At 41.6% G+C, this 24,246-nt stretch overlaps 1 protein-coding gene across 1 annotated transcript in view; it reads left to right on the forward strand.

Annotated features, from left to right (window-relative positions):
• The window catches only part of KCNT2 (potassium sodium-activated channel subfamily T member 2), a 1,660,679-nt gene that overhangs the window by 150,952 nt on the left and 1,485,481 nt on the right, over positions 1–24,246 (forward strand). The window contains exon 6 of the mRNA XM_078650345.1: positions 1,969–1,989. Coding sequence (XP_078506471.1) covers positions 1,969–1,989 — 21 coding nt within the window. The remainder of the gene's footprint in view (positions 1–1,968; positions 1,990–24,246) is intronic.

The following is a 24,246-nucleotide window of genomic DNA, read 5'->3' on the forward strand; positions in this document are numbered from 1 at the left end:
CTCCGGGAAGGGAGGTAAAACAAACAATCCCCACATACAAGGACTGTGTACAATCTGTGGCCCCAGGAGCAGTATCGCAGACAGTGGAGAAAGTGTGTCACACTGCGATCACCATTAGGGCGTGGTGCTCAGGTCTCCCTGATCCGAGGGATCCCGCTGCTGTCATCGGCCAATGCTGCACGTACCTCTGGGCAGGTACCAGGCCTGCGGGTGTCGTCTCTGTCATCGAACAGGGTAGCAATCTGTCATGGTCGGTGAACAGCCTCCGGACACCGTCTCCTGGGAGGCCTCGCCACACGGCTTCACGAGGCCAAGTAGTGCAATGACAAGCTTTCCTGGCTGTGCTCTGCAGTTGCGTGTTCCGCAGGGTCATTGTTGCAGTCGATCTACCTCCGCAGCCTCACCGTCAAGCAAAGGGAAGATTCAAGCAGGATCGCCCCCCCAGGTTCCAAAGTAAATGGCAGGATTATCCAGGCCCCAGTCGGGAGCCCTGCTAAGTTGCGCCCGCCATGCTTGGTGGTTAGCCCCGCCCCTTCAGGATTTTTTTTTAAATGACAGATTGAGAACCTGGCAGGAAATCAGGGAGCACAATAGTAATATTAAGACATCTCTTTTTCTAAGCTACTTCCAGATAAATACGTTTTATTTAGGAAAGCTAGTTTTATACTTAAAGCTAGGAGAATCAGGAAGTGGTACAAACTGCTTAAATTTACTCAGAACAATGGAATAGTGTTGAACCACCTAGAAAAATTCTCTGAATCAACTGGCTGCTGCCTTAATCTCCAGCAATGGCAAAGGTTCAATAAAATGAGTTATAAAGCAGTAAGTGCAGCTAACCTACGGAGGATTGTGTTTTTCAGTAAATGGCTGATTTATTTTACCTCAGCCAAATCACATAAAATCTACCCAGCAGTTCATTCTAGATGCTATCATGCTATAGGAGATTGGCTACATGTGGGATTTACATGCACCCAGACTACAAGCTTTTGGGAGAAGTAGGAAGAATACTGGCAGTCATTCCACCTCCCGAGGCTTCCCTAGCTCTCTTAAGTCGAGTAGAAGCTAGAAAGACACTAACTCTATCTAACGGCAATTTATTTTTATCCCTACTTTGGTTGCAAGATCATTATTTTTGGCTAATTGGAATTCAGTAGTAATTCCGACAATCTCCCAATGGTTAATAAAAATTAATAGAATTTTTAACCGGGAAACTACATATGCAAGAAGGGTGGGCTCTGTAATTAGATTAAATAGAATATACAAAGAATGAAAATAATCTTTTTTCTTAGCGGAAGGCTAGGATGTCGTTAAAGATTTTTTGTAGATTCTAGATTTGCAACTAAAGTAATATTTATGAGTACTTTTTAAAGTTCTTTCATGTCTAATGCATTGATTCATGATATGTATTTTGATCGCTATATGCACTTTATGTACATTTTGTAAGAAGTAATATAAAATCTTTTTTTATGTAAAATTGAAAATAACAATGTAAAAAAAGTGTCCTGTTTGCATTGGATAGGGCTGCGAGGAACCAGGAGATCAATGCTGCAGGCTGTCGACATGGCATGAAGAGCAAGCCAAGCATCGCGGACGGGAGGCTTCATGTAGGTGTAGGGGGTCCCACCTCAGAGGTTAATGCTGCAGTGAAAAGAGATGGTCAGGCAGTGCTTCAGGCTGATTTCTCATGAAAGGGGTGCAGCCTCAGTGTGAAAGGGCCTGCTCACGATTGCAAAGAGCAAAAAATCTTGATTTCAGTGCCAGTGTGCCACACCAGGGGTCCAGGACCTGAGAAGCTCCACTTTGTTGTCAGGAACTCGTTCCAGCTGGGGCCAGAGGATGGTTCGGGATGGTAGGGAGCCCTTTATGTCCCTGAGGATCAGATCAGGAAACCAGCAGACTAACCTTTGGAGTCACTCTGGGGTCCTGGGTTCAAGATAAAGTTGCAGGTACAGTTCTTCCTCCCCACAGCAAGAGGGCAGCAGTCAGCAGGTCAGAACAGCAGTGCAGTAGTTCCTTTAGAGCAGCAGTCCAGCAGGGTGGCAGTCCTTGTAACAGCACAGCAATCTCCTGGCAGAGTCTAGGGTGACTACACAAAGGACCAGTGTCCGCTACACCCAGTCATGTGATCACAGACAGGTCACAAACAACAAATGACTTACAGCCTTCTTATGAGTTTGACGGTGTGGGAGCGGGACAGCCCTGTTCCTCCACTCCCAAACCCATGTTTGAAGCGCCCGTCAGATTAGGAGTTTTCTACTGTCTGGCAGTCTGTTCTTTGGTCTTCCCACAGCGGTGCCTATGAAATAGGCACTGCAGTGGGAACATCAAAATCAGTACCTGTATGGCATGGACTGCTGAAGTCAATGCTGTGCAGGTACTGGAGTGCACACACACAGCGGGGCACCCCATGTGATTCCCTATTTTGCAATTGCATTTCAGGAATTGCAAATTGCGAGTCCTTAAATGCAATGTAAGAGGCCCAGAAAAAGTGCAATTTGGCCATAAGGAATCTCAAATTACAAGTTGGTAGTAATATGCGATTTCTTTGAAAAATGCACTTTTTTGCATTTTTTAAAGTGCCATGTGGCACACAAACGTGCCCTTAGGGCTACATGTGCACACATGCACATTACAGGGAATGCAACAGAGTGTCCTTTTGACACCCTGGCACCCTTAAAATTGCATTCTCAATTTGCTATTCTCTAATTGAGAATCACAAATTGAGAATGTCTTCCCATTCGCATAATTATTTGCAAATCCTACATACATAGCGTTTTGCGATTCTCAAATAGCGATTCTCAAAAAATCGGTATTTGAGAATCGCAAAACCAATACATATGGCCCTTAGACATGTAAAACCTAAAAGTACATGTCCCATTTTTTTTTAATACATTGCACCCTGCTCTGTGTGGTATTTAGGGTCTACCCTATGGGTGATTATATGTATTTAGAAAGGAGGATTTGGGCCTCGCAAAAGGTTTATTTGTCAAGATCTAAATTGCAATTTAAAAACTGCACACACCAACTCCAATGGCAGGCCTGAGACAGGTTTACAGGGTTTAAATGGGTGGCACAATCAGTGCTGCAGGCTCATTAGTAGCATTTAATTTACAGGCCCTGGGCACAAGTAGTACCACTTTATTAGGGAAATACAAGTAAATTAAATCTGTCAATTGCGTGTTAGTCTACCATGTTTAAGGGAGAAGGCATAAACACTTTAGCACTGGTTAGCAGTGGGAAAGTGTGCCGAGTCTTAATGCAGGCAAAAGGGAAGTCAGCAAAAGCAGGAGGGTTGAAGGCAAAAGGTTGGAGGAAAACCACTGTAAGGATGGCAGGTTCATCCGTAGGTATTTATGTTATTTCATGATATAAAGATAAAGAATAACATCAGTCCAGAAGGCATTGTCCTTTATAAAAAAAAAAAAGTAAATAGTCAGTGTTGATGGAGTCTGAGGCTCCTAGGTCTGCCATCAGATCTTGGTGTTCCTAACATTTGAGGGTCGTTTTGGATAGGCCACGGGAATAGAATCACTGAGGTGCTACTTCATGCATCCTTCATGCATCCATATGAAGTTCTCATTTTTCAAGTTTGTTGGCTTATTATGAATATAGCAGATGCAATATGGGATAAATGTAATATTTGATTTCTCACATTAAAAAGAAAAAAACAATTGTAAGAAGAAAAGCTGTGCATCAGCAGGATGTTACATTTGGTCAACAGCATTTTGGGAAGGAAAATCCCCATTGGTGTAGCATCAGCATGAGTGCAGTAAACTTACAGGAGAACAAATCACATGTTTGTGCAAATTCACTTTCAGGTGTAAAATCTACTTTTAGGTGCAAATAGTTATTATTTGGTGAGAATACACTCTAAGTGCAAAGTAACATAACTATAATATCACATTTAGAATCAACATCAACTTTAGCTGCAAAATCATATGTAGGCACTACGTCACACCCGATGAAGCATCATTACCAGTTTAAAAGACGTACAGGACAACAGTGACATTAAGAAGGAAAAGCAAGTTTAGGGGCAAGATCACCCTTTTATGCAAATGGTATAACATCAACATGAGTGTTAAACATTTGTAGAAGCTAAAATCCTATTTAGAGGCACAAACACAGTTCTTCGCGCCATCGTTCTGGATGCAGTGTCAGAAGTAGGGTGGTATTATATGCGCAATGTATAAAAAAGTGTGTATCAGTATTCCACACCTGGTACACATCTCACCACCATCGGGCCTTCTAGTGGGGTGTAACGTTCAGAATTCAGTGCTTATAGAACGGAGTTCCCATTGGATCTGTATTTCCTCGGCTATCTACCCCCCCCCACCCACGTAGCCAGTAACTTTGATCTTGAAAATGTACCTGGTGAAAATTGCAGGAGCTGCTGTAATGATAGCATAGCTCAGATTTCTGTACAAACAGGGGTTTGCATCTCTATGGTTCAGTTGGAATCAGGGGCCTATGTGGTCATGAAAGTTATCCTGTGATTAGAATGTTTGCATAGGTTTTGGAAAATGTGGCAGGATGAATTTTAAGGAATTAAAGGCTGCCATTCATAGCTACTCCATACAACTAATTATGTACGTAGTCCTAGGTCATAACCCCCATTGTCAAAATGAATAACATATGTAGATTGGCTAATTCTAACATACAATAAATTAGTTCATAAGTTCACACGTTAACTATTTATTACCATGCTTAAGCACAGTTTGAACTCCTTTCAATGAAAGAAAATAAAAATAAAAATTCTCTTTCACATGAACAAGGGAAGCCTATTTCTCAGGTAGAGCTTAAGACCATAGTCCTGATTTAGATCTCAGCTCAAATATAAATCCCACAGGTTCTAATGGGATAGAAGAAAATAGATGTTGTAGGAAACTACTAGGTGCACCAATTTCCACTGCTAAGTATATTTGCCATAAAGAACTTAATTTGAATTGTATAGAGGATTTTATAAGCGCCTGTCCTGCTTTATTTTGTCTCTCCATATGGAAAAATCAGGCTGCATCCCTTGCAAGAGAGATCACAGGCGACTGCATTATCTACGAGAAAGAGCAGGACATCCTGTGGCTGTCTGGGGTGTATCAAAGCCTATGCAGTGTTAACTTAGGCGGGCTATTTTTAAATCCAGGGACAGCTGAGACTGTACATAAAAATACTCTCAGGAATGCACTCTATACCCTTGATGGCATGGAAAGGAAAGCAAGGGAATCTAAGAAATCGTCTGTTTTTGACTTTATAACTATTGGGCATATTGTGTACCCATTGGCTAGTTACCTCATCTTGCCCATGAGTCACTGAGAGAGAGGTCTCCTCATTTGCTTAAGGGCAGGCACTGTTACATTTTTGCTCTGTTTTCCCCTGGGTTATAATGCAAATTTTGACTCCCTTCCCTGCCCGTGTGATGGACAAAGCAATCAAACCAATTTACATTTTACTACGCTAAAGGATTTTTAATCACATTTTTTTAAAGGAAATATGCCCATTAGTGTGGTAGATGCTTACAGGAGGATATTTACCATGGTAGATGAAGAGCTAGTTTTTCGCGTCAGCACTTTTTTGAGAACTGCCGTGTGGGCCCGCAATATGATGTGTAACTAGTGAAAAGTTTTTTCCCTTTTTTATGCATGAGTTTTTATTTAAATTAAATGTCTTAAATAGTGTGTATTTATAACCAATGTTAATTAATTGCACAATGATTATGTCCTTGTCTTTTTAAATGATTTTGCCTGATGTGCTTTTATGGATATGGTTTTATCCAAATAAAGAATTTTTGAATTTGAAAATAATGGGATTTATATTTCGGCGGGTGATCCGTCACTATTGTGGTGGAGTAACCGCCTGACAAGTTTAAATCAAGCCTTACATTTTCAATTTGTCACTCACAGAGTTTCAAACATATTACATTTAAATTATCAGTAATTTAGAAATCTTTAGGGAGTCTTTCAGCTCATGAAATACATCATTTATCTTTTAATCAAGCATTATACCAAAAAAATATGACATAGAGAGAAAATGATGGGATAGAGTTGCTGAAAAATATACACTTTGTCTTTCTCAATACTCTTCACAGTGAGAGATATCGAATCGTATTATGAAATATCAAATCTGCAAAGTACAGGAAAAATGTAGTCTCTGAAAATCTCTGAGTCACATATTCTGAAACAAGTAAACCAGACTTAGGGGGATATTTACAGTTTGCTGGAGTTAGAGAATTGGTTTGCACATGCTGATCTACTGACCTGCCAAACCTGTGATTTTCCTATTTCACTTAAAGGTCTGAGCACTTCCAGGGTTCCTACGGCAGAAACTCGGCCAGTTCTGCATTGGGAAACCATGTGTTGGCAGACGCCTGCCACAGGACCAATAGCTTCAGAGCATCAGCAGGACTGTCCATTTAGGGCAGGTCTTCAATTTCTACTTTTCCTACCTTCAGCCACTATTCAGGTTCAGCAGCTGTATGCAGCTGCATGCAGGACAAAAGAACAGCTGCCATCACATATAGAGGTAAATATTTCTGTACCTCATGGGTTATGGTTTTGCTTTTGTTTTGCAGAACAAAACCCCTAACTTTATGGCTTATTTCTGCATCACAAAAAAATGCTGACTGCTGCCATGACATGGAATCCATCCAGAGTTCTGTTATGGCAAAAATTCCAACTGAAATATTTCCACAAAATTATCTGTGCTGACTGAGTGGCCATCTCTGAATGGAGCGAGCAGTCACCCAATGGATAGGCAGAGGTTATGGCTTCCACTGACTCAGCAGGTTGATAAGTAATACTTTATTGTACAGTTAATAAAAACCATTACAAAACCAGCAACAATAAAAACAATTATAAATATCTGTAGCAGCACGGGGAATAATATTTGTGGTAAGTTATTAAAAAAACTTTAATTAGACAATACTAAAAATTAGAGTTTAAAAAGTAGTTAGGAAAGAATGTTCGTCCGCCACTAAGGCACTTCTATGTTCCTCATGGGGGGTTCTTATGGTTTACCTGACCTAGTTTCCCATTTTGAGTGTGTTGCAGTCCACATTCCATATAGGAGGCAAGACGTTCTTTTCCCTGTATTCTCGTACTTTATTTTTATTTTATTTGCGGTATTTATAGAGCGCAGCACTCATCCCAAGGGATATCAAGGCGCTTATACCTGGACTGAGACTAACGCCAGTTAGCACTAAGGCGGTCCTTAAGATTTGGGAAAGAGGAAGGTTTTTAGTTTTTTTCGAAACAGGAGGTAGTTGGTGGTAAGTCTTAGATCTTGAGGGAGCTTGTTCCATTTCTTTGCCGCCAGGTAAGAAATAGTAATCTGTCCTTGTGTGCTCCTATGAGCCAGCTGTGCCTCTGTATAATCCGAGTATTTTAGCTCTGGGGATATGGACAATACACTGTCTTTAACCATTTATTCTTTCTTTTTGTTGATTCGGGCTTCTGCAGATTCGATATATTTTATCGGTTGACAAGCCATTTGGACTTCGTCACCTGAGAAGCATGCCAAGGCCGCTTGCCTGCAGGACCTGATACCTTTTTTGTTAAACAGTGGTCTCAAAAGGTTACTGCGGTCTTGTTGCAGCTCCTTGCAGATGGCGATGAGGTGTAAGATATTTTCCTCATCATTTCCGCACAGGCGGCATTTTGCTGGTTTTGGAGGACACAGCCAGGGGGCCATATGGTTTGCTGAGGGCAATACTTCTAGCCGATATTTTACGAATTACTCTTTTGTTTTTTGGGTAGAGCTGGTCAGAAGATATGTTTGTGGTGTAAGTTTGTTGTAAGTCTGTACAGTTAGCCAACCGTGTGCTCGCTCCGTCAGTGAAGCTTTGTCCCATAAGAGAGATTCTTTCCTGACAATGTTGTTTACTGCTTTTTTTAAGCCTGCCAGATTCCCTTGTAGATCCCACAGTTGTCGCACCCCCAGTTGTTTTATTGCGTCCTCCAGAAAAAGCCTTGCTGGGCTGTTGTCTTTATTTTGTAGATCTTTCCAAAGAAGTGCATTAAGGGTATTTGCCTCTCCCCTGCTGATTTTATACCAACTTTTAAGGTATACTCCTTTGCGTGCTAGCTCTTCTTTTACCAACCCAAATTCGAGTCGAATTTGCGCCGGTGAAGTGTACCTCGGGAGGCCAAAAATCATGCGCATCGTTCTTGTTATTGCTCCATCTACTGTTTTGGCGTCCCTACCTCTCATTGCTTCGCTTCCATAGGTAATAAATGGAATCAATTTGGCTTGGATCAGCTTTATTAGTGGGGCGAGTTTTGGCCCAGTGATCTTGTTTTTTAAATTTCTTAGAGATACAGCTGTCATTAGACCTCTCTTTTTTATTTCCTCGCATTGTGGTTTAAAGCTGTCCCTGTGGTCTATGGTTACTCCCAGATATCTGTATTTATTTGTGACATCCAGTTTCCTTGTGTCCAGGAACCAACTGGGTGTTGATTTCTTTTTGCAATGATTAAGGCACATAACTTTTGTTTTGTCGTAATTGATGCTGAGTTTATTTGTTTTAGAGTATTGCGAGGTGATGTCTAGCAGCCGCTGTAGGCCTATCGAGGTCCGGCTGATTAGCACCAGGTCGTCCGCATAGAATAGATTGGACAGCTGGTTGCCCCCTAATTTAGGTGCGTGGGAGTTATTTTCGTTTAGGACGATTGATAATTCGGCCATAAAAAGATTAAATAGAGTTGGCGCTAGCACGCATCCTTGCTTTACTCCTGTGCTGGTTGGCATCTTCTTAGTTAAGAAGTCCCCTGCTCCTAATTTAACCTGGACCCAGGTATCGCTGTGCAAGAGGATTCGTTGGTTCAGCAGTGTTGGTGGGATTTTCATTCTCTTTAGTTTTTGCCACAACAAGTTTCTATTCACGTGGTCAAAGGCGGAGCTATAAACAATGTAGCACAAGTATAGAGGTTGTTTTGCCTCTAGGGCTGAGTCAATCAGAAGTGATATGGCTAGTATATTAGTGGTCGGCCCCATATTTTTCCTGAAGCCGGTTTGATTAAATGGGATTGCTGATGTTTCTTCCGCCCATGATATTAGCTCCTGGAGTAGGAGGCCAGCGTAGTATTTTGCCTCTTTATCCAGTAAGGCTATGAGGCGATATGAGGCGTTTCTGTCTCCTTTTTCAAATATTGGGGAGATAATTGCCCCCCTCAATGATCATGGGATTGTTTAGGTCTGCCATATTTCTTCGAGTATTCTGGCTCTTGTTTGAATACGATTGGAGGTATGCCGTTTGGGCCTGGGGCACCCTCTCTTCTCCCTTTTGAGATTCTATTACATATTTGTGAGTTCGTAATTAATAGTTCCTCATAACTTACAGAAGGTTCACTGTGTAGGGACTTCTGTTCTTTGCAGCTGGTTTTAGCATTACATGATTCTTTCTGCAGTTCTTGGGCATCATTAAAATGTGTGCTAAGGAAAGTTGTCCAAACCTCTTCCGTTACATGGGATTTGATCCCCTGGCTTCGCTCGCTGATCAAGCTATTAATCTTTTGCCAAAACTGTGCACTGTCGTTTGTATTGGCATAGTGTAGGAGTTTTTCCCAAAAGGCCTCGTCAGCATCTTTTTTTAATTGCCATATTAGTTTCCTGCGGTTATCTTTTAACTGTCTCAGCACTTGACAGGCGGTAGGGTCTGTTCTTACTCTCCGCAGAGTGTTGTTAATCTGCATCTTCAACCTTTTTACCTGGATATTGTTTCTGAAATGATGATGGATCTTATACTTCACGGCGTTGCCATTTCCATCCGGCCTTATATATCTGTTTCTTTTGGCTTTGTCTCTCAGATTTTTTGTAAACGCCTCCCAGCATATGATTAGGTTTGAGGAAGCAGATTGTACCTCTTCTAAAGCTCGTTTCGCTTGCAATAGGAGGTGTTGTGGGTCGTTGGTTTTGCACTTTATCCGTCTTTTGTTTGTTGCGAAATCTAAGCCTAGTTTGTTAGCACCTGGAGTGCTTAGTGTTATCGGTGCATCAATCATACTTTCCTGGGGGAGGTGATCACTGTGGTCCATCGTGCAGATATGAAAATCTCTTATCCTTTGATACAGGCTTTAAGAGAAGAATGTGAAATCGATTGTGGAGCTTGCCGTAGTGCTGTGGAATGTTGCGGATTGTGGGCGGTCACCTGCAAATCTACCGTTGAGTGCTCTGAAGCCCAGCTCTTCTAGTTTGGCCATCAGGCTCCTAGCTGTTTTCGTGCTTCTGCCTCCCGAGGTGCTGTCTTGATGGTTTTGCTCCCAAGCAAACGGGTCCTCGTCGTCAGTGCTTTCGGGGACAGAATTGCTGAGCATATTTAAGTTGAAGTCCCCTTTGATGATTAAGCTGTTCGTTTTCTCGGTTATTATTAATTTTACAACTGTTGTGCTCCCTTGATTTCCTCTCTAGGATACAAATAGAGGTTTATTAGGGTTATCTCCTCTTTTTTGTTCTGCTCGCGGAATGACAGTCGCAGTACTTGCATTTCATTTGGGGGGGCTAGCTTGTAAGCAGATGGTACTGCTTCAACAATCGATTGTAACGCAGTATATGTGGCAAGACCTCCTTTCTTGTGGCCAAACGGTGAGCTCTGTGTAGGCGGCAGAAAGTTCAGGTTGTATCCCGACAGCGCTGGAGGAGAGTCGGACCAGGTTTCTTGCAGTGTAATAATGACAAATCTTTGCAAGTAGATGTTTAAATCTGCGTCCGAGAATTTATCTCCTAGGCCATTGATGTTCCAAGAGCATAAGCTTAGGGTGCTGAGTGTATTTGTTGTTTTTGCGTTACTTTGTCATTGGTTTGTAAATTTAACATTTAGAGTTCTTGAAAGCCAGCTCCAATTTTGTGAGGGCAGACTGCCATTGACAGATATTCTCTTGTCGGACTGTTCTCGATGGACTAAGTTCTCCGGGGTTTTGCTCCGTGTCCCTCTTAGAACTGTGTACCGATGTCGCTGTTCATTTATTTTTTTCCTTTGTTGGCTGTCAGATGATAAAGGATCTGGGTATCTTGGTTTAAAGAAAGGCTGGAGTTTTATTCCCCAGGAGTCGAACATTGCTTTTTCTTTTAATAGTCTCTCCGGGATTTCTGCTGTGGCCCATACTGTTTTGTTGATTCTACTCCTAGGTGTCCTGAGGGTTCTATAAATTCTACCAATTCCAAGTAACTGGATGATATATTTTTGAGGCTATCTATGGTTTTCATTAACCGTAATATGTTCCCCCTGTTTAGGGTGTCTATTGGGCCCCTTGATTGGTACTCAGGGTGGAAGATTATTGAGGTCATATCAGTTTGCCCCGATCCTGTGTCTGACTGTTATCAATATTATTAATAATTGGGTCTTCCCCTCGGCTGTGATGTTCCTCGATTCCTGCTGCGTATTGTTTATCGATCATTTCACTACTTTTCGTTAGTTTTTGTCTGGGTGTAGTTGCTGTAGTTGTTGCGGCCCGTTGAGGGCTTTCTCGGGGTTGTATATCTTCCTTTGTCTGGGAAGGGTTTTTAATAGGACATCGGTCTTGGGGTGGAGTCCTTTCGAGGTTTTTCCTGTCTGTTAAGTTTGTAGCTTCTTGTTGATTATGCGCCCTTTCTGTGTCGTCTCTCGTAGCATTCTGCCTTGCTTGTGGTAAGTTCGGTGTTGCTTTCTCGGTTTTGGGGCACCCCCTTGCTTAGCGAGATCCTGTTGTTTCTCAGGTTTGTCGAGTTTCTCGCGTTGTGGGTCAATAGATTGAAGTGATCACTGTCCCTGGACTCTTACTTCCTGTATAGTTATGGTGTTTGATTGCCCAGCTACGTCTAAGTCTGCCCTTGTTGTGGGTTCTCTCGTATCCCTGGGTTCATGCCTTGCTTGCCTGTTCTCTGGCATTGTCACTGTGTATTTGCAGGTTGTTGTTTCTTTTTGTGTTATTGAGTCTGCGTACTGCGTGGGTTCGCTCTACTGCACGTCACCCTGCAAGGAGTAATCCTGGGGCCCCCAGTTTGCTGCCCTGTCTGGTCCGCCATATCCCTCAGAGTTTCCCAGTAGAGCTTGCCTTCTTTTCTTAGTTAGTGGGGATTCGAAGTATTCTTCCTCAGTATAATTGTGGTAATTATTGTGTCTCGTTATGCTTGTGGGGATTGTGGGACTCCTCTCCCTGCTGGCTGTTGATGAAAGGTTAAGGATTGGAGTCACATTTTGGGCCACAGTTGTGTATTCCTTTGTGTGGTCTTGCTCATTGCCGTTTGTGGTTGTTTTTGTACTTGAGTCTGCCCACTCCTGTCTTTGTCCCTGAGCCTGTGCTGATTGATTCCACGGAGGCCCCTTATTTGATTCTTCTCTGGTTGCCGGTGCGTCCGCCGCTGCGCTGTGTTCCCTTTTCATGGGGTCAGCTTGGTTCTTTTCCTCCTTCGCCTGTAGTTCTTGCTTTGAGGGAGTTGTCCTGTTTGCTTTAGTTGGTTGAATTGGTGTTGGTAGGTCGCTTGTGTTGGCACCATTTAGATAGAGGGCAGTACTGGTATCTTTAATGAATGAAAATTTTGTATACATTTTTGGTTGAAAGCCAGATTTGCTCCCTGGGGGGCTGTTTGAGCACTCACGTGCTTTAATGTCTTTGTGGCTAGTGTGCAGGGGGGAATTCAGGGAGAGTTCTCCTTCCTCATCTCCATTCTTTCCCTTGTCCTTCCCATTTCCTTCATTACTGACATCCATTAGATCCCTTTTGAGGCTTTTCTTTGCTTTCCTTAATCTTTTGGGGGGGTTTGTACGTGCCGTATAGTTCCTTGGCTTCCCAGACCTCATTTCGCAATTTTTCTTTCTTTGATCTTTTTTATCTCCTTTATCTTTTTTGTCTCTGTTACCATGGAGTTAATGGGAATGGGAATTTAATTGATGATCTAACTTACTGGGTTACTGGGCTGCCAGCAGGTCAGCAGGTCGTGCAGTTAACACCGATCACACACCTGCTCTGGGTTTAGCTCCTACATGTCGCAGCCCACTGCAGCACAGCCTTCCCCGTGTTCACTGGTCACTGAAGCGGCAGCGTGTGAGAGGACACTCTGAGAGACACTCAGCCCGCCCGCTCGTAGATTGTAGCCTGTTACTAGCTACCGCTACAGCTTTCTCGAGTGCCAAAAACCTCCAGGGGCCTCCGGGGGACCTCCGGGTTTACTGATATTAGTGGCGTGAGGGTGCGTAGGCAGGGGCAGGCTTCAAGGTGAAAGAGTAGTAATAGCAAGGCGAAGACCTTTGAAAACCCGGGGCACAGCTCACGACCCCTTGTAGTGCCTGCGGCCTCTCATTTTCAAAACTGCAGTTTTTCCAGGTTTTCAGGCTCAGCCCTGGATCCTCGCTGTTTACAAAAGAGAAAAAACTAAAGAGAAAAAAGAGAAAAAACCAAAGAGAGCTGTCTCGCCTTTCTCGCCTTCTCTGAGGCTCTCTCGTGGCTCCACATCGCTGCCGCAGCTACTGCCCCCACCGCTGCCGCTGTTTTTTCCCAGCACCCCTCGCGGCTTAACTCTCCCGTCCCCTGTTTCCCTTTTTCCGTGGGGAAAGGGAAGCGGTGGTGGGCGCTGTGGGGGGGGGCTGCGGGCGGGTTGATTTTTAAGTGGGCGACACAGGCAGGGACGGCAGGAATGGCAAAAACGCAGAAACGCGGCTCTCACTGGCTCGTCGGCTCCGCAGCTCCCTCCGCTCTCACCGCCTGCCCTGTCCCTTTGCTGCCCCGTCCCCTCCTCTTGCTGCTCCTCACGCACGGGTGCCGTCGGACGCCAGGTGCCGCTCGGCTCTGGTGCAGGGTCAGGGCTCGGGGCTCGGTTCCTCGGCTCGGGCTCAGGCACCTCTCGCCTGCCTCCAGCTCTGCCTCTTCTCTCTCTGACTCAGCAGGTTGGTGGCCACTTGCCATTCTATTAAAGAGCCATTTATGTCTGATTTAAATTTTAGTGGAAGGGATACTCCATCACAATCGTGACAGACAGCCCATCTGCCATTCTATTTAATGCCTTAAATCATTTGGCACTTGTAATGGAGTGCACAGGATATTTTTCACGTTTTTGATGGAGCTCCTGTGCAGTAAACTCTCAATCAGGCACTTGGCGGCATATTTATAAAGAAGTGGCATAGAGCAGCACTGCAAGGCGTTTCTTTAGCTACACTGCCTCACACCAATTTAAAAGGGCAGGAATGCACCATATTACAAGATATGGTGCATTCCTGTCCTTTCTGCCAGCGCACAATTAACAGCTGTGCGCCAATGTAGGCACCTTTGCACCATGGTGCAAGGATGTCTATGCTTTGGTATGGTTGTTTTTGTACAGGAAGGGTCACCTTCCTACACTTGTTTTTGTACAGGAAAGGTCACCTTTTTACACTGAAACAATATGTGGAGATGTTTTCCTCTTTCATGTTTACAGCAGAATGCCGCACACATGGATGGAGGAAAATGAGGAGAAATTACTTCTACTCATTAAGCCACCACTGGGGAGGTGGATGGGTTTAATGTGTTCCCAAGTTTACTCCATGTTGTAAATCTGGGAATGTGTCAAAACATATGGGCACTGCACTCCATATCTACAAGGCCATGAAAAGGCACACAGAGTGGCCTTACGTGGCCTTGTAGATATGGCTATGTCCTGTTTGCCACCGGAACTTCATAAAATGTGACGTTCTGGCTGCACACAAGGCTTGTAATTAAGCCTCCAGGTCTTTTATGAATTCAAGGCTGAAGTTGTGTGTACAAGTTTGTACTGTGTTAAATCAATTTGATCATTGAATACATTTAAATTCTATATGGCAGTGAAAGAAACGTAAAGTTTGGGGAAAGAATGGCTAGATTATTGTCTGATTTTCTGGTCTTAATGTCTGATATTGCAGTTAAATAAAACATTTATAAAAGATTCAATACATTGTCTGGTGTGATTCTGTGCTATCCCAGTGATGTATTTGCCCCACATTTCCCTCAAATACCACTTGCAGATAGATGATACATCCATTATACTGACACAGCTCCGCAAGAATCAAATGAACACTTTGGGAGATTTATTTAAAGATGACATCTTCAACACATACCAGGAGTATCTGAGAGCTGCAACCAATACATTAATGTATACCATAAGATATGGCACAATTGAGCATGCAACACACAGACTCTGCCAAACATTCCCCTTGACAGAATGCTGCATCATATCCATTCTATTGTCCTCTCCTCACACCACTAAAGTAATCACCGGATTATACACCATAGTCATGGGTATGGTAGAAGCGGCAGTTTCCCGGGCATAAGAACAATGGGTTGTAGATCTGTATATAGACATTGGTGCCAAAATATGGATATACTTTTGCCAACAGAGCGAGAAAGTTTCCCCCAATGGTAGATTTAGACTGATCCATTATATCTTTCTCCAAAGGCTATAACTGACTCCAATGGCCATGGGCAGGTCCATGCTCATGAACGACACCAGGTGCAAAACATGTGGTGCCCAAAGGGCTGAATTTATACACATGGCACTGCACTGCCACGGTGTGGCTGCATTTAGGGAACAAGAAACAGAGGCAGTGGAGGACATGACAGGTCATGTATTTCAGATAACGCCCAGCATGACGCTACTCAAATATTCAAAACATTTTCCTAAGAAATGTCATGAACTTACTGCCATGTCAATCCTACTGGACAAGCACAAAGTTGGTAATGGGAGATGCAGAGCCCCTTACTTTCAAGACTAGCTACGCCACAAATCTTCCTAGTGCTGCAAGGCCTAGCGACTTTTGAAAGCCACTGTGTTCTTACCTGACCTCTCTTACCAGCACATGATCTACCGTTACCCAAGAAATTGCTAACATGATTGCACTAGTGTTACTAGGGCTCAGGGCTGGACCCACATCCATTTACCTATATGTCTGCCATGAGGGTCAGAAGTCTAAAGATGGACATATATAAAAGTATCCACTAAACATGTGGTCCTTACATGGGCTTTCGGTATAGTTGAGTGATGTTGCTGAAAGATGGAATTGTATTGGACTTGAGCGCACAAGGCTTGTAAGTGTACCCATTTTTGACGGTCTACACAGCTGAATAAAGGAAACAATAAAAGAGCCACTAAAAAGGAATCAAGTGCCTTATTATAACTTTGGTGGTCTCAGAGCGGGGCCCCACAATGCCGCCCCACTCCAAGACCACCAAAGCCATAAAAAACGACCCTCCTAACTACGACTTTTAAAGTCTCTAGCAGACAATTTTTGGGTAGTCCCACATTGGTGCCTTTGAAAAAGGTACTGCAATGGGTGCATCAAAGACAGTTCCTGAAGGAACTGGGGTGCATGCATACAGGGGGCACAACATGTGCCCCATAATGCACCCCATGGCGCAGATGCATAAGAGAGCCTGGTAGGGCCTCTTTTGTTTCCTCAATGCAATACTTTTCATGGTGGTTGCACCGCCATGAAAAGTGTGGTGGTGATGAAACTCGTAACGTGCTTGGCGGGGCTGCCGTGGCCCCTCCAAACATATTGCAGCCTTAGACCAGAGATTCCTGGTGGTTGCAGCAGTGCCATTGTGGTCCAACCGCACAAGTTGTATTGGGATGGTCAGACCACTGATGCGGTGGTGCCCGCACTGCCACCATGACTACAGCGGTTTGATGACTGCCATAGTAATAATAAGGCCGTAAGGTATTTTAAGGCCCTTATTATAGGATCAGGGCTACAGTCCAATCCAAATGCAAACAGGAATTTGCAAAAAGTTCTGAATTATGACTTGTCTGATAATTATTAATCCTTGCAGTTTTCCCTGGCAGATTCCATCATGTCAAATCTGTCAAAAATAATCAGGCTGAAAGAGCCCGGAAAAAACAGTGAAAAACATTTGGAATTCAGTGTGTTATGTACCAATTCTCAACATTATGCCATATTTCCAAGTTGTAAACTCAAAATAAGAGGTGCTTATCAAATCTGATGAATACCCCATCCAGAGGTTACACTGTTTCTTGTAATAAAGGTCTATAAGTGCATACTCACCATCAGTTAAAGAAACGTTCAACATGAGTGGTGGATTGCATTTTCGGTTCAGTTTTGCTGAATCTTTGGCATAAATTCATAATAACGAGAATGTATATGTTTGAATTAATTGTTATTCTTTCTAAGTAGTGGGTTTCAAAACTGGATAGTGTCTTTTAGGATATTGAGATGTCAGAATGAGAAAAACCTAAAACAAACTAGAGAGAGATTACATGACCTACGTGCACGGGTGTTTCAAACTAATTTTCCGACAAGTCTTAGATTACTCAGTGGTTTTTCACACATTTGTTATACACTATTGTAGCTGTTTTCTATGCATTATTGCCAAATTGATGCATTGTTTGCAAGATTTTGAGGTTGTTCCTTTATTAGGTGGATCACCGGCGTGGCCAGCACATGTAACAGCAGTGGGGCGGGGGCAGGCGTGAAGGGTAGGATGGACAGATGACAGGGATAGAGAAAATAAAATACAAAAATATGTACAACCACTTACCTTACTGCATCTCAGAGTCGGCCATGCGATGAGTGCAAGGTAAGTGGTTTTACATATTTTTTTTATTTTACTTTCCCTATCTCATCATCTGTCCACTTCCCCTCCCCCACCTCTGCCCGCCCCAATGCTGTTACATGTGCCAGCCATGCATGGTGAACCACCTTCCTTTTGTATTTGCCCATCTCATCAAAGGATGCCCTATAGTGAAGGGGAACTACTATTCTCATCATTTCATCAGTTATATACAGCGAGTCAAGAGGGTACCTTTAACTATTGCCAAAATAAAGACTTTTTTAAAAACTGAGCTTACTTTGGAAAATCCGAACAGTAATTGAAATCTCTTAAAAATGGAGGTGAAAATCCCATTAAAGTCAGGTTTGAATGTTAAAAGCTTGCTAATCTATTTTTGCACACAGGTCACTTTTGAGCGAAAATACTTTTACTAGAAATGTTAACTACAGCCAATGAAGTGGAACATTGATTTTGTAATGTTGTGAAGTTGTGATCTTCACACAGGAACTGCTATTCTAATGCCATGACACCTATTTATGTGATATACAACCCTGTTTGTAATTAAGGGCTCACAGAAGTTAATCTATTTTACACCTCTGTTTTTCAGCTGGAGTTGTCAGAACACCACAGTGACAAAGATTGAATGGTGAGTTTGAGAAGTCTTGTGTTTCTATGGTAGGAAAATTACACCTAAATTGCTCCTAAAGTTTGTCGGAAGGTGCTTTGTGCCATACTAAGACCAGACCTGAAAGTATTTATGTGTTGCTGAGCTAATTTACTAAAGATTATTTTCCAGTTTTATAGCACAACTTCTATGAGAAAATCTGTAGAGGCACGAGTAAAAATACTGCAGAAATGTCAAGAAGCAGTCAATAGGGTTTTCAAATGTTGTACTTTACCAAATCCAAGTAGATTTTGACAAAAGAAACTCTTTGCACTACATGGAAATAGTAAACGCAAGTTAAAATGATTAGGCTGGAGTGTGGAACGCATCTTAACAATGAATAACATTACAGATTTTATTAAGGAGATTTCTCATGGAACAGCCCGGTGGTGTATGGACTGCAAAAGGATCACACAATATCTAATACATTGAGATATGTAGGGGATAAACTACTCCCTGTCGTAAATTATAGGGATATTTCAAGTTACTGAGGTGTTCTGTGACCATTTAGAAGAACAAAGCCTAAAGCTGAGTTCCTTATATGGTCATGAGACTCCACCAAAACCATTGGCTGCCAGTTTATTCTCCCCTCCATCTGTGTCCTGATATGCTATCCGTCGAAACAAGCCCATGATAATCTCACATTAGCAAATTGACCTCTCAAGTCAACAGTTATTCTACAATTTCCATTCATCTGAGGCCATTCTAAAATTATTCGGGGGAGTAACTTAAGTTGCGTACTAAAGCAGGGACTGTTGCTATGACTTTAATCTTGGTATCTTACTGACATTCTTAAGTTCACCAAAGCAGTGCTCCTGAATAGGTTTTTGTTCTGATGATCAACTTGAATTATACTAAAATTGACAATTGGTATAGCCTTCTGACCCTTGTAGCAAATTATTATGCCCTTTCCATGTACAGGCAGACACAAAACAGTTTGTTTCACATATTTCACACTGTTCACCTTTGAGCATTGCACAGCTGGTGCCATTGTAGATATTCTCAATAAATGCATAGAAACATCTATTTGGTATATGGTATTTGGGGCATTATTAGACTTTAATTCAGATAAACAAATTCCTTGTAAACTATCATATTCTTATGTGTGGTTTACATGGAGTTCACTTGGCAAAATGGATTACCCTAGTTTTATATAAGTACATTCATCACTTATCTCAAGATCATAATCTCTCCATGTAAATCTAAAATCACCCAGTCTTGAGTCCCCTTTACCCTGTGCTTAAATGCACACACACCATTCCTCAAAATAACTGTATAATGGAAGTTTAACTATGCCACTGCAACACAATTTGTAATACAAAACAACATTCCTGATTCAGATTACTTTTCTAACTACAAATCAATCCTTCAGCCTTGTCACAATGAAGGCAGTTGTGGCCATAGTCACTTGGCAGCTGTCCTTCCAAATGGCCAACAAGGCCATAGCCCCACTGGTATCACAGTTTAGGCTGCCATGTTTCTATTGGATCAGAGCCAAGGCTGTTTTCCATAATGTCCACAATGAGTAAAACATCTAAAGTTGTTTAAAAAAAAATATTACGTTTTATATATCTTGTTGGATCAATTTCAAGCCATAAATATTGTTACTACAAAAATATTGTGTCATTAAGTATTGTTGGTGAGAATATTATTGTTTTGGGGATATCATATTTTTTTTAATAATATTGATTTATTTAATATTGTTTACTCAAATATATTTGCAAAAATATTGTTTTTATTTAATGAAATATATTTTAATTGAAATGTTAATTTTAGGTGTTAATATGTTCAGTATAATAGTTGTTCATCTTTTGTACTATATTTTGTATTTTTTTCTTTTTTTAAATTAAGTTGGTAACCTATTGTTATTGGAGTGAATCTAACTTCTCTGGAGTCCAACACTTCCCCTACTGTAGCTTTGAATGGAGTGGAAATAGTCACTATAACCCTTTTGAGGCCAACACTTTGCCTACTGTTTTATATGATGGAATTTGGAAGTTGTGACATAATGAATTCACTGAAAAAACTAAAGTTAGTGTGCTGTTATATTTAGGTTATAGTTAGGTGATTATCTCAGTGACGACATTAACATCTGAACTAAAAATGATACAGAAATTCACGAGTTATAGTTATTAATATATCGTGCACCCCCACCATGCTCTGCGTATGACCTATCATATTGCATCACGTATGCCATGTTCTATGACATAATTTATGACATCAGCTTCTTTGGCACACATTGCCTTTTAAGTGAATATGGCCTAGGGGCATGAAAGGAAGTACTAAAAAAAGTCATAATAATATAAATTATTTCTAGGTTGTTTTTTCAATGTAACATGTTATTACCATTTGTAAATACAACTACTTGTCACACATGGCCTTTGGCTGTGCACGGCGGATGGTTAGCAACAGGCAGCCAAGCCCACAAGCACATCCAGGGGGTTGTGGCCAACCCACCAAGAGGCAGCCTAGTCCCCCGCAGGGAGCCAACCCCATGCCGTGCACAGCCTTTCGTCTTATGTGGTGTGAAATTAGCAGCAGGGCCACCTGTGCAGCAATAGAGTAACACAAAATGACGGGGCCCCTACAGAAAGTGATGAGAGGCCCCTGAGTTTACCATGTCTCAGAGTAATTAATTGGCCTTGTGTTGAATATGGCCCCTTGAAGATGTAAGAGCTCCCTGAGGAGTTAGATCTTCCTACATGCACTGCAGAGGCTGGCATTATACCCCTGCTGTTGGGCCAAGCTCCTGAAACATGTAATGCAATTGTGCTTGTGACTTGCTATTTCTATAATAGAGTACAACATGAGAGTGATATCTCACTTCTTTCATTATGATAATAATGTTCACAGCAATAATATATGGGGCCACAAATTCCAACAGAATAATTGGAAACCTCCTGCCTATCGCAGGATAATCTACATTGGGACATTAAAAGGATTATACTATGTGTTTTGCATGCCTGACTTTAATCTGTGCTAATATCCATCTCCCAATGTGGTCCACTTTAGTCATTTTCAGTTCCACTCCCAAACACTTTGTAATCCAGATGGCTGCTCCTTGGTACTGTCTGATTTGCTATAGCATATATCATTTTAAAGCCATCTAACTGATAGGTATTTCTTCTTCTCTTCTTCAAGATGATGTGCCTCTTGCAGGACCATAATAGCTATTTTGTTCTATTGCAGATATTCAAAGATCCTCCCTGCTTTTGCCTTTCAGATTCAATGGAAGAAACATTATCATCCCACACATCACCCCTTTTGTTCTGATGCACAAATGTTTACAGAGATATCCGGTCATACCTTTTCCAGATATAATACTGAAAGCCACATGTGGAGTTTTTAAAACAATTCACCTAATTTGCACTTTGATGGAGCCCCAGCACCCAGATACCCCTAGGGGGTGACAGTGCTGCGCTTTACAAAAGCTGAATGATTTATTGGTGATTGATTGATTGATTGATTGATCAAAAGTAGCCACACCCCTGTCCTCCACCAGCTCACCATGTGAAACCCCTGGAGAAACTTCCTCCTTAGTCCTGGCACCATCATATGTTGCTTTGAGCCCAATTGTATGATCTATTTAGCTCTTTATCTACATAGATTCCAACAAGAGTCACTATGAATCTATTTCATCAGTTCATCTACTTTCTAAACCTGACACAAATTATGTTGTATGCACATTATACTGAACATCACTGGAAGCATCCTTTAAACAGTGTCTCCAAACATTTCCAGATCTAACATTCTTTTATCATGCCACCTTTGTCTAGTCTATGTCCCATCACATATATCTGATGTTACAAAGAATGATATAACTCTGGTAAACGCTTTCTATTTTTTACATCTGGGACTGATTTACTATAATTTTTCTCAGGTCTAACTAATCTTTCTACAAGTCGTGCAAGGCAACATTATTTTTTTATTATTTTTTGCTTGAAGAGAAACAGTGCCAAGTACATCACAATAACTATGTAATAGGTAATAATTCCTATTTTACATCGTAATCAATCACTTCCCCATTGTTTCAAGGCACCAGGTCTAATCAAAAATATCTCACACTTATTTATCCTTTATTGACACATTGACAGCTTCTAGCGGATAATATGTCATTATCTTTCCTACCATGGGGCATCTTGAATGGTCTACTACCTTATATATAGATAGGTATTCGGTGTGAAATAGAGTCTTTTTAAAACATTATATTTAAGTTGTTCTATTTTCAGTGTTTATTTTTTGTGTTGGTGTAAATGTTTTTTTCCAGTGTTTTCCAAATCTTTTGAAATCAGTGCTTATTGCTATTTATTCAGCTTTTTAACCCCACAATAGAAACACAGCTCTCTTTTTCCAGTGTTTACAACACATGTTATTTTGTGCAGTGATTGTTATAATGCACACTCTTAATTAAAAGGAGAAGTAATGTATGTAGTGTCTATCCATTGCCAGGGAGTCCAATTGACTTATGTTTGACTGTTTTAAGCACAGGAAGTCTGCATTGCACTCACATTTCATCATATTAACCTCTCTCGATTCTCATTACCTCTCACACTCACTCTGTTGGGACTCTGTCTGGTTTACATGACAACTAATGGATTAAAAAAGTAATAGAGCTTTAATCAAATGTTTTAATAAACAAATTGCTAGACACAGTTGGAGATCATTCACCTACACCTTACAACAGGCAAAGTGGGTTTGCGTTGAAACAGATTTTTTGTCTCAAAATGAATTTGCCACTATAGAGCAATATTGCCCTTGGCTTGTCTTCCAGTTGCCTCTGAGATGTTTTGCACTGGGGATATCTATGTGTCCATTGTATCTGGGAGTCAAGATTATAATCAGGTAAAGCATTTTCTAAAACATATCTGTTAAGCTTTACCCTCCAGCCCTTCATCTATTCCAGGAATATGTAGTTTGGGCATTTTTGTTGATTCTCCATATCATCTGCCTTATTTTTTTTATTATATCCAGCATCACATCCTGCTCATACACAATCTCCTGCTGTCTGTTGTTTCAGATTAGTAATCCAATGTTGTATATCTCCAATCTTTTCATATATTTCTTGTTGTTGTATCAGTTTGTAGAGTTTTGGTAAAGTTGGCTCATGTGCCCCCCTTATTGTCGATATGGCCGCACTGAGATTTCTTCTAGTAGTCTTGTTATCAATGGCCATTGTCTCTGTACTGTTTATTGCTCATGTCTTCTCTTGATATATCTCCTGTATTGTTTCTGCTTGTACATACATATCAATATCTGCAGTCCTGGAGTCCTTTGCAAACATGCTGGTCTTTCTATTTAGCTAAACTCCTTACTGCTGTTAACATTAGCTCCATCTGCTTCTTTAGAAGAAGTGTGTAAGCTTATACTACTTTAGTCAATACCGGATTTCCATGTAGATTTAGCCCTTGGCATTCTGTCATTCTTTCTAGCTTGTTACCTCCCATGTTTCATTCTGTGTTCTTAGCGCTTAAAGCATCTTTTCTATAATGCAATAAACCTCCGTGTTTTTGATCTAGTATCTGCATTTTTCAAAACCTCTGAGTTATCATATGCATATCACTTATACTCTGGATATGTGTTTGTAATCCTGACTTTTTAATCACTGGCACCTCTTTTTTATTTATACTGTCCACTAGGTTTTTGAGTTTGCCACCAACTTGGACATTCTCAACCAATAAAGTAATCATTTGGGATAAAACCCCATATGTTCTTGTATCTGAGTTTATATCCAATGCCCAGTCTATCTCATTTAACATCACAGCATTATTATCTTATCTATCGTAACTGGCATGTCTGTAAGCATGGGTTATTTCATGCATTCACCCCTTCATATATCGCAGTGTCCTCCATTACCTCATGCTCAGTTTCATTTTCCCTTGCACTCTCTCCCTCTCCTTCACTTACATCAATGTTGCTTGTTTTCTTTCTCCTCCAAATAGCTGCTTCTATCGGTTGCAGCGGTGTGTCAGTACGATCTCTGCCAGTCATGACTAGGGACCTGCTTCTCTCCTTTTCTCTGTCTCCACTCTCTCCTCCATTCCACCCATCTTCTCAGTCCATGCGCCAGACCGAGCTGTGTCTGATCACTGTTTTTCCGACCCTGCC

This window comes from Lissotriton helveticus, chromosome 1_1, assembly GCF_964261635.1.
Source record: "Lissotriton helveticus chromosome 1_1, aLisHel1.1, whole genome shotgun sequence".
In the NCBI taxonomy this organism is placed as follows: Eukaryota; Metazoa; Chordata; class Amphibia; order Caudata; family Salamandridae; genus Lissotriton; species Lissotriton helveticus.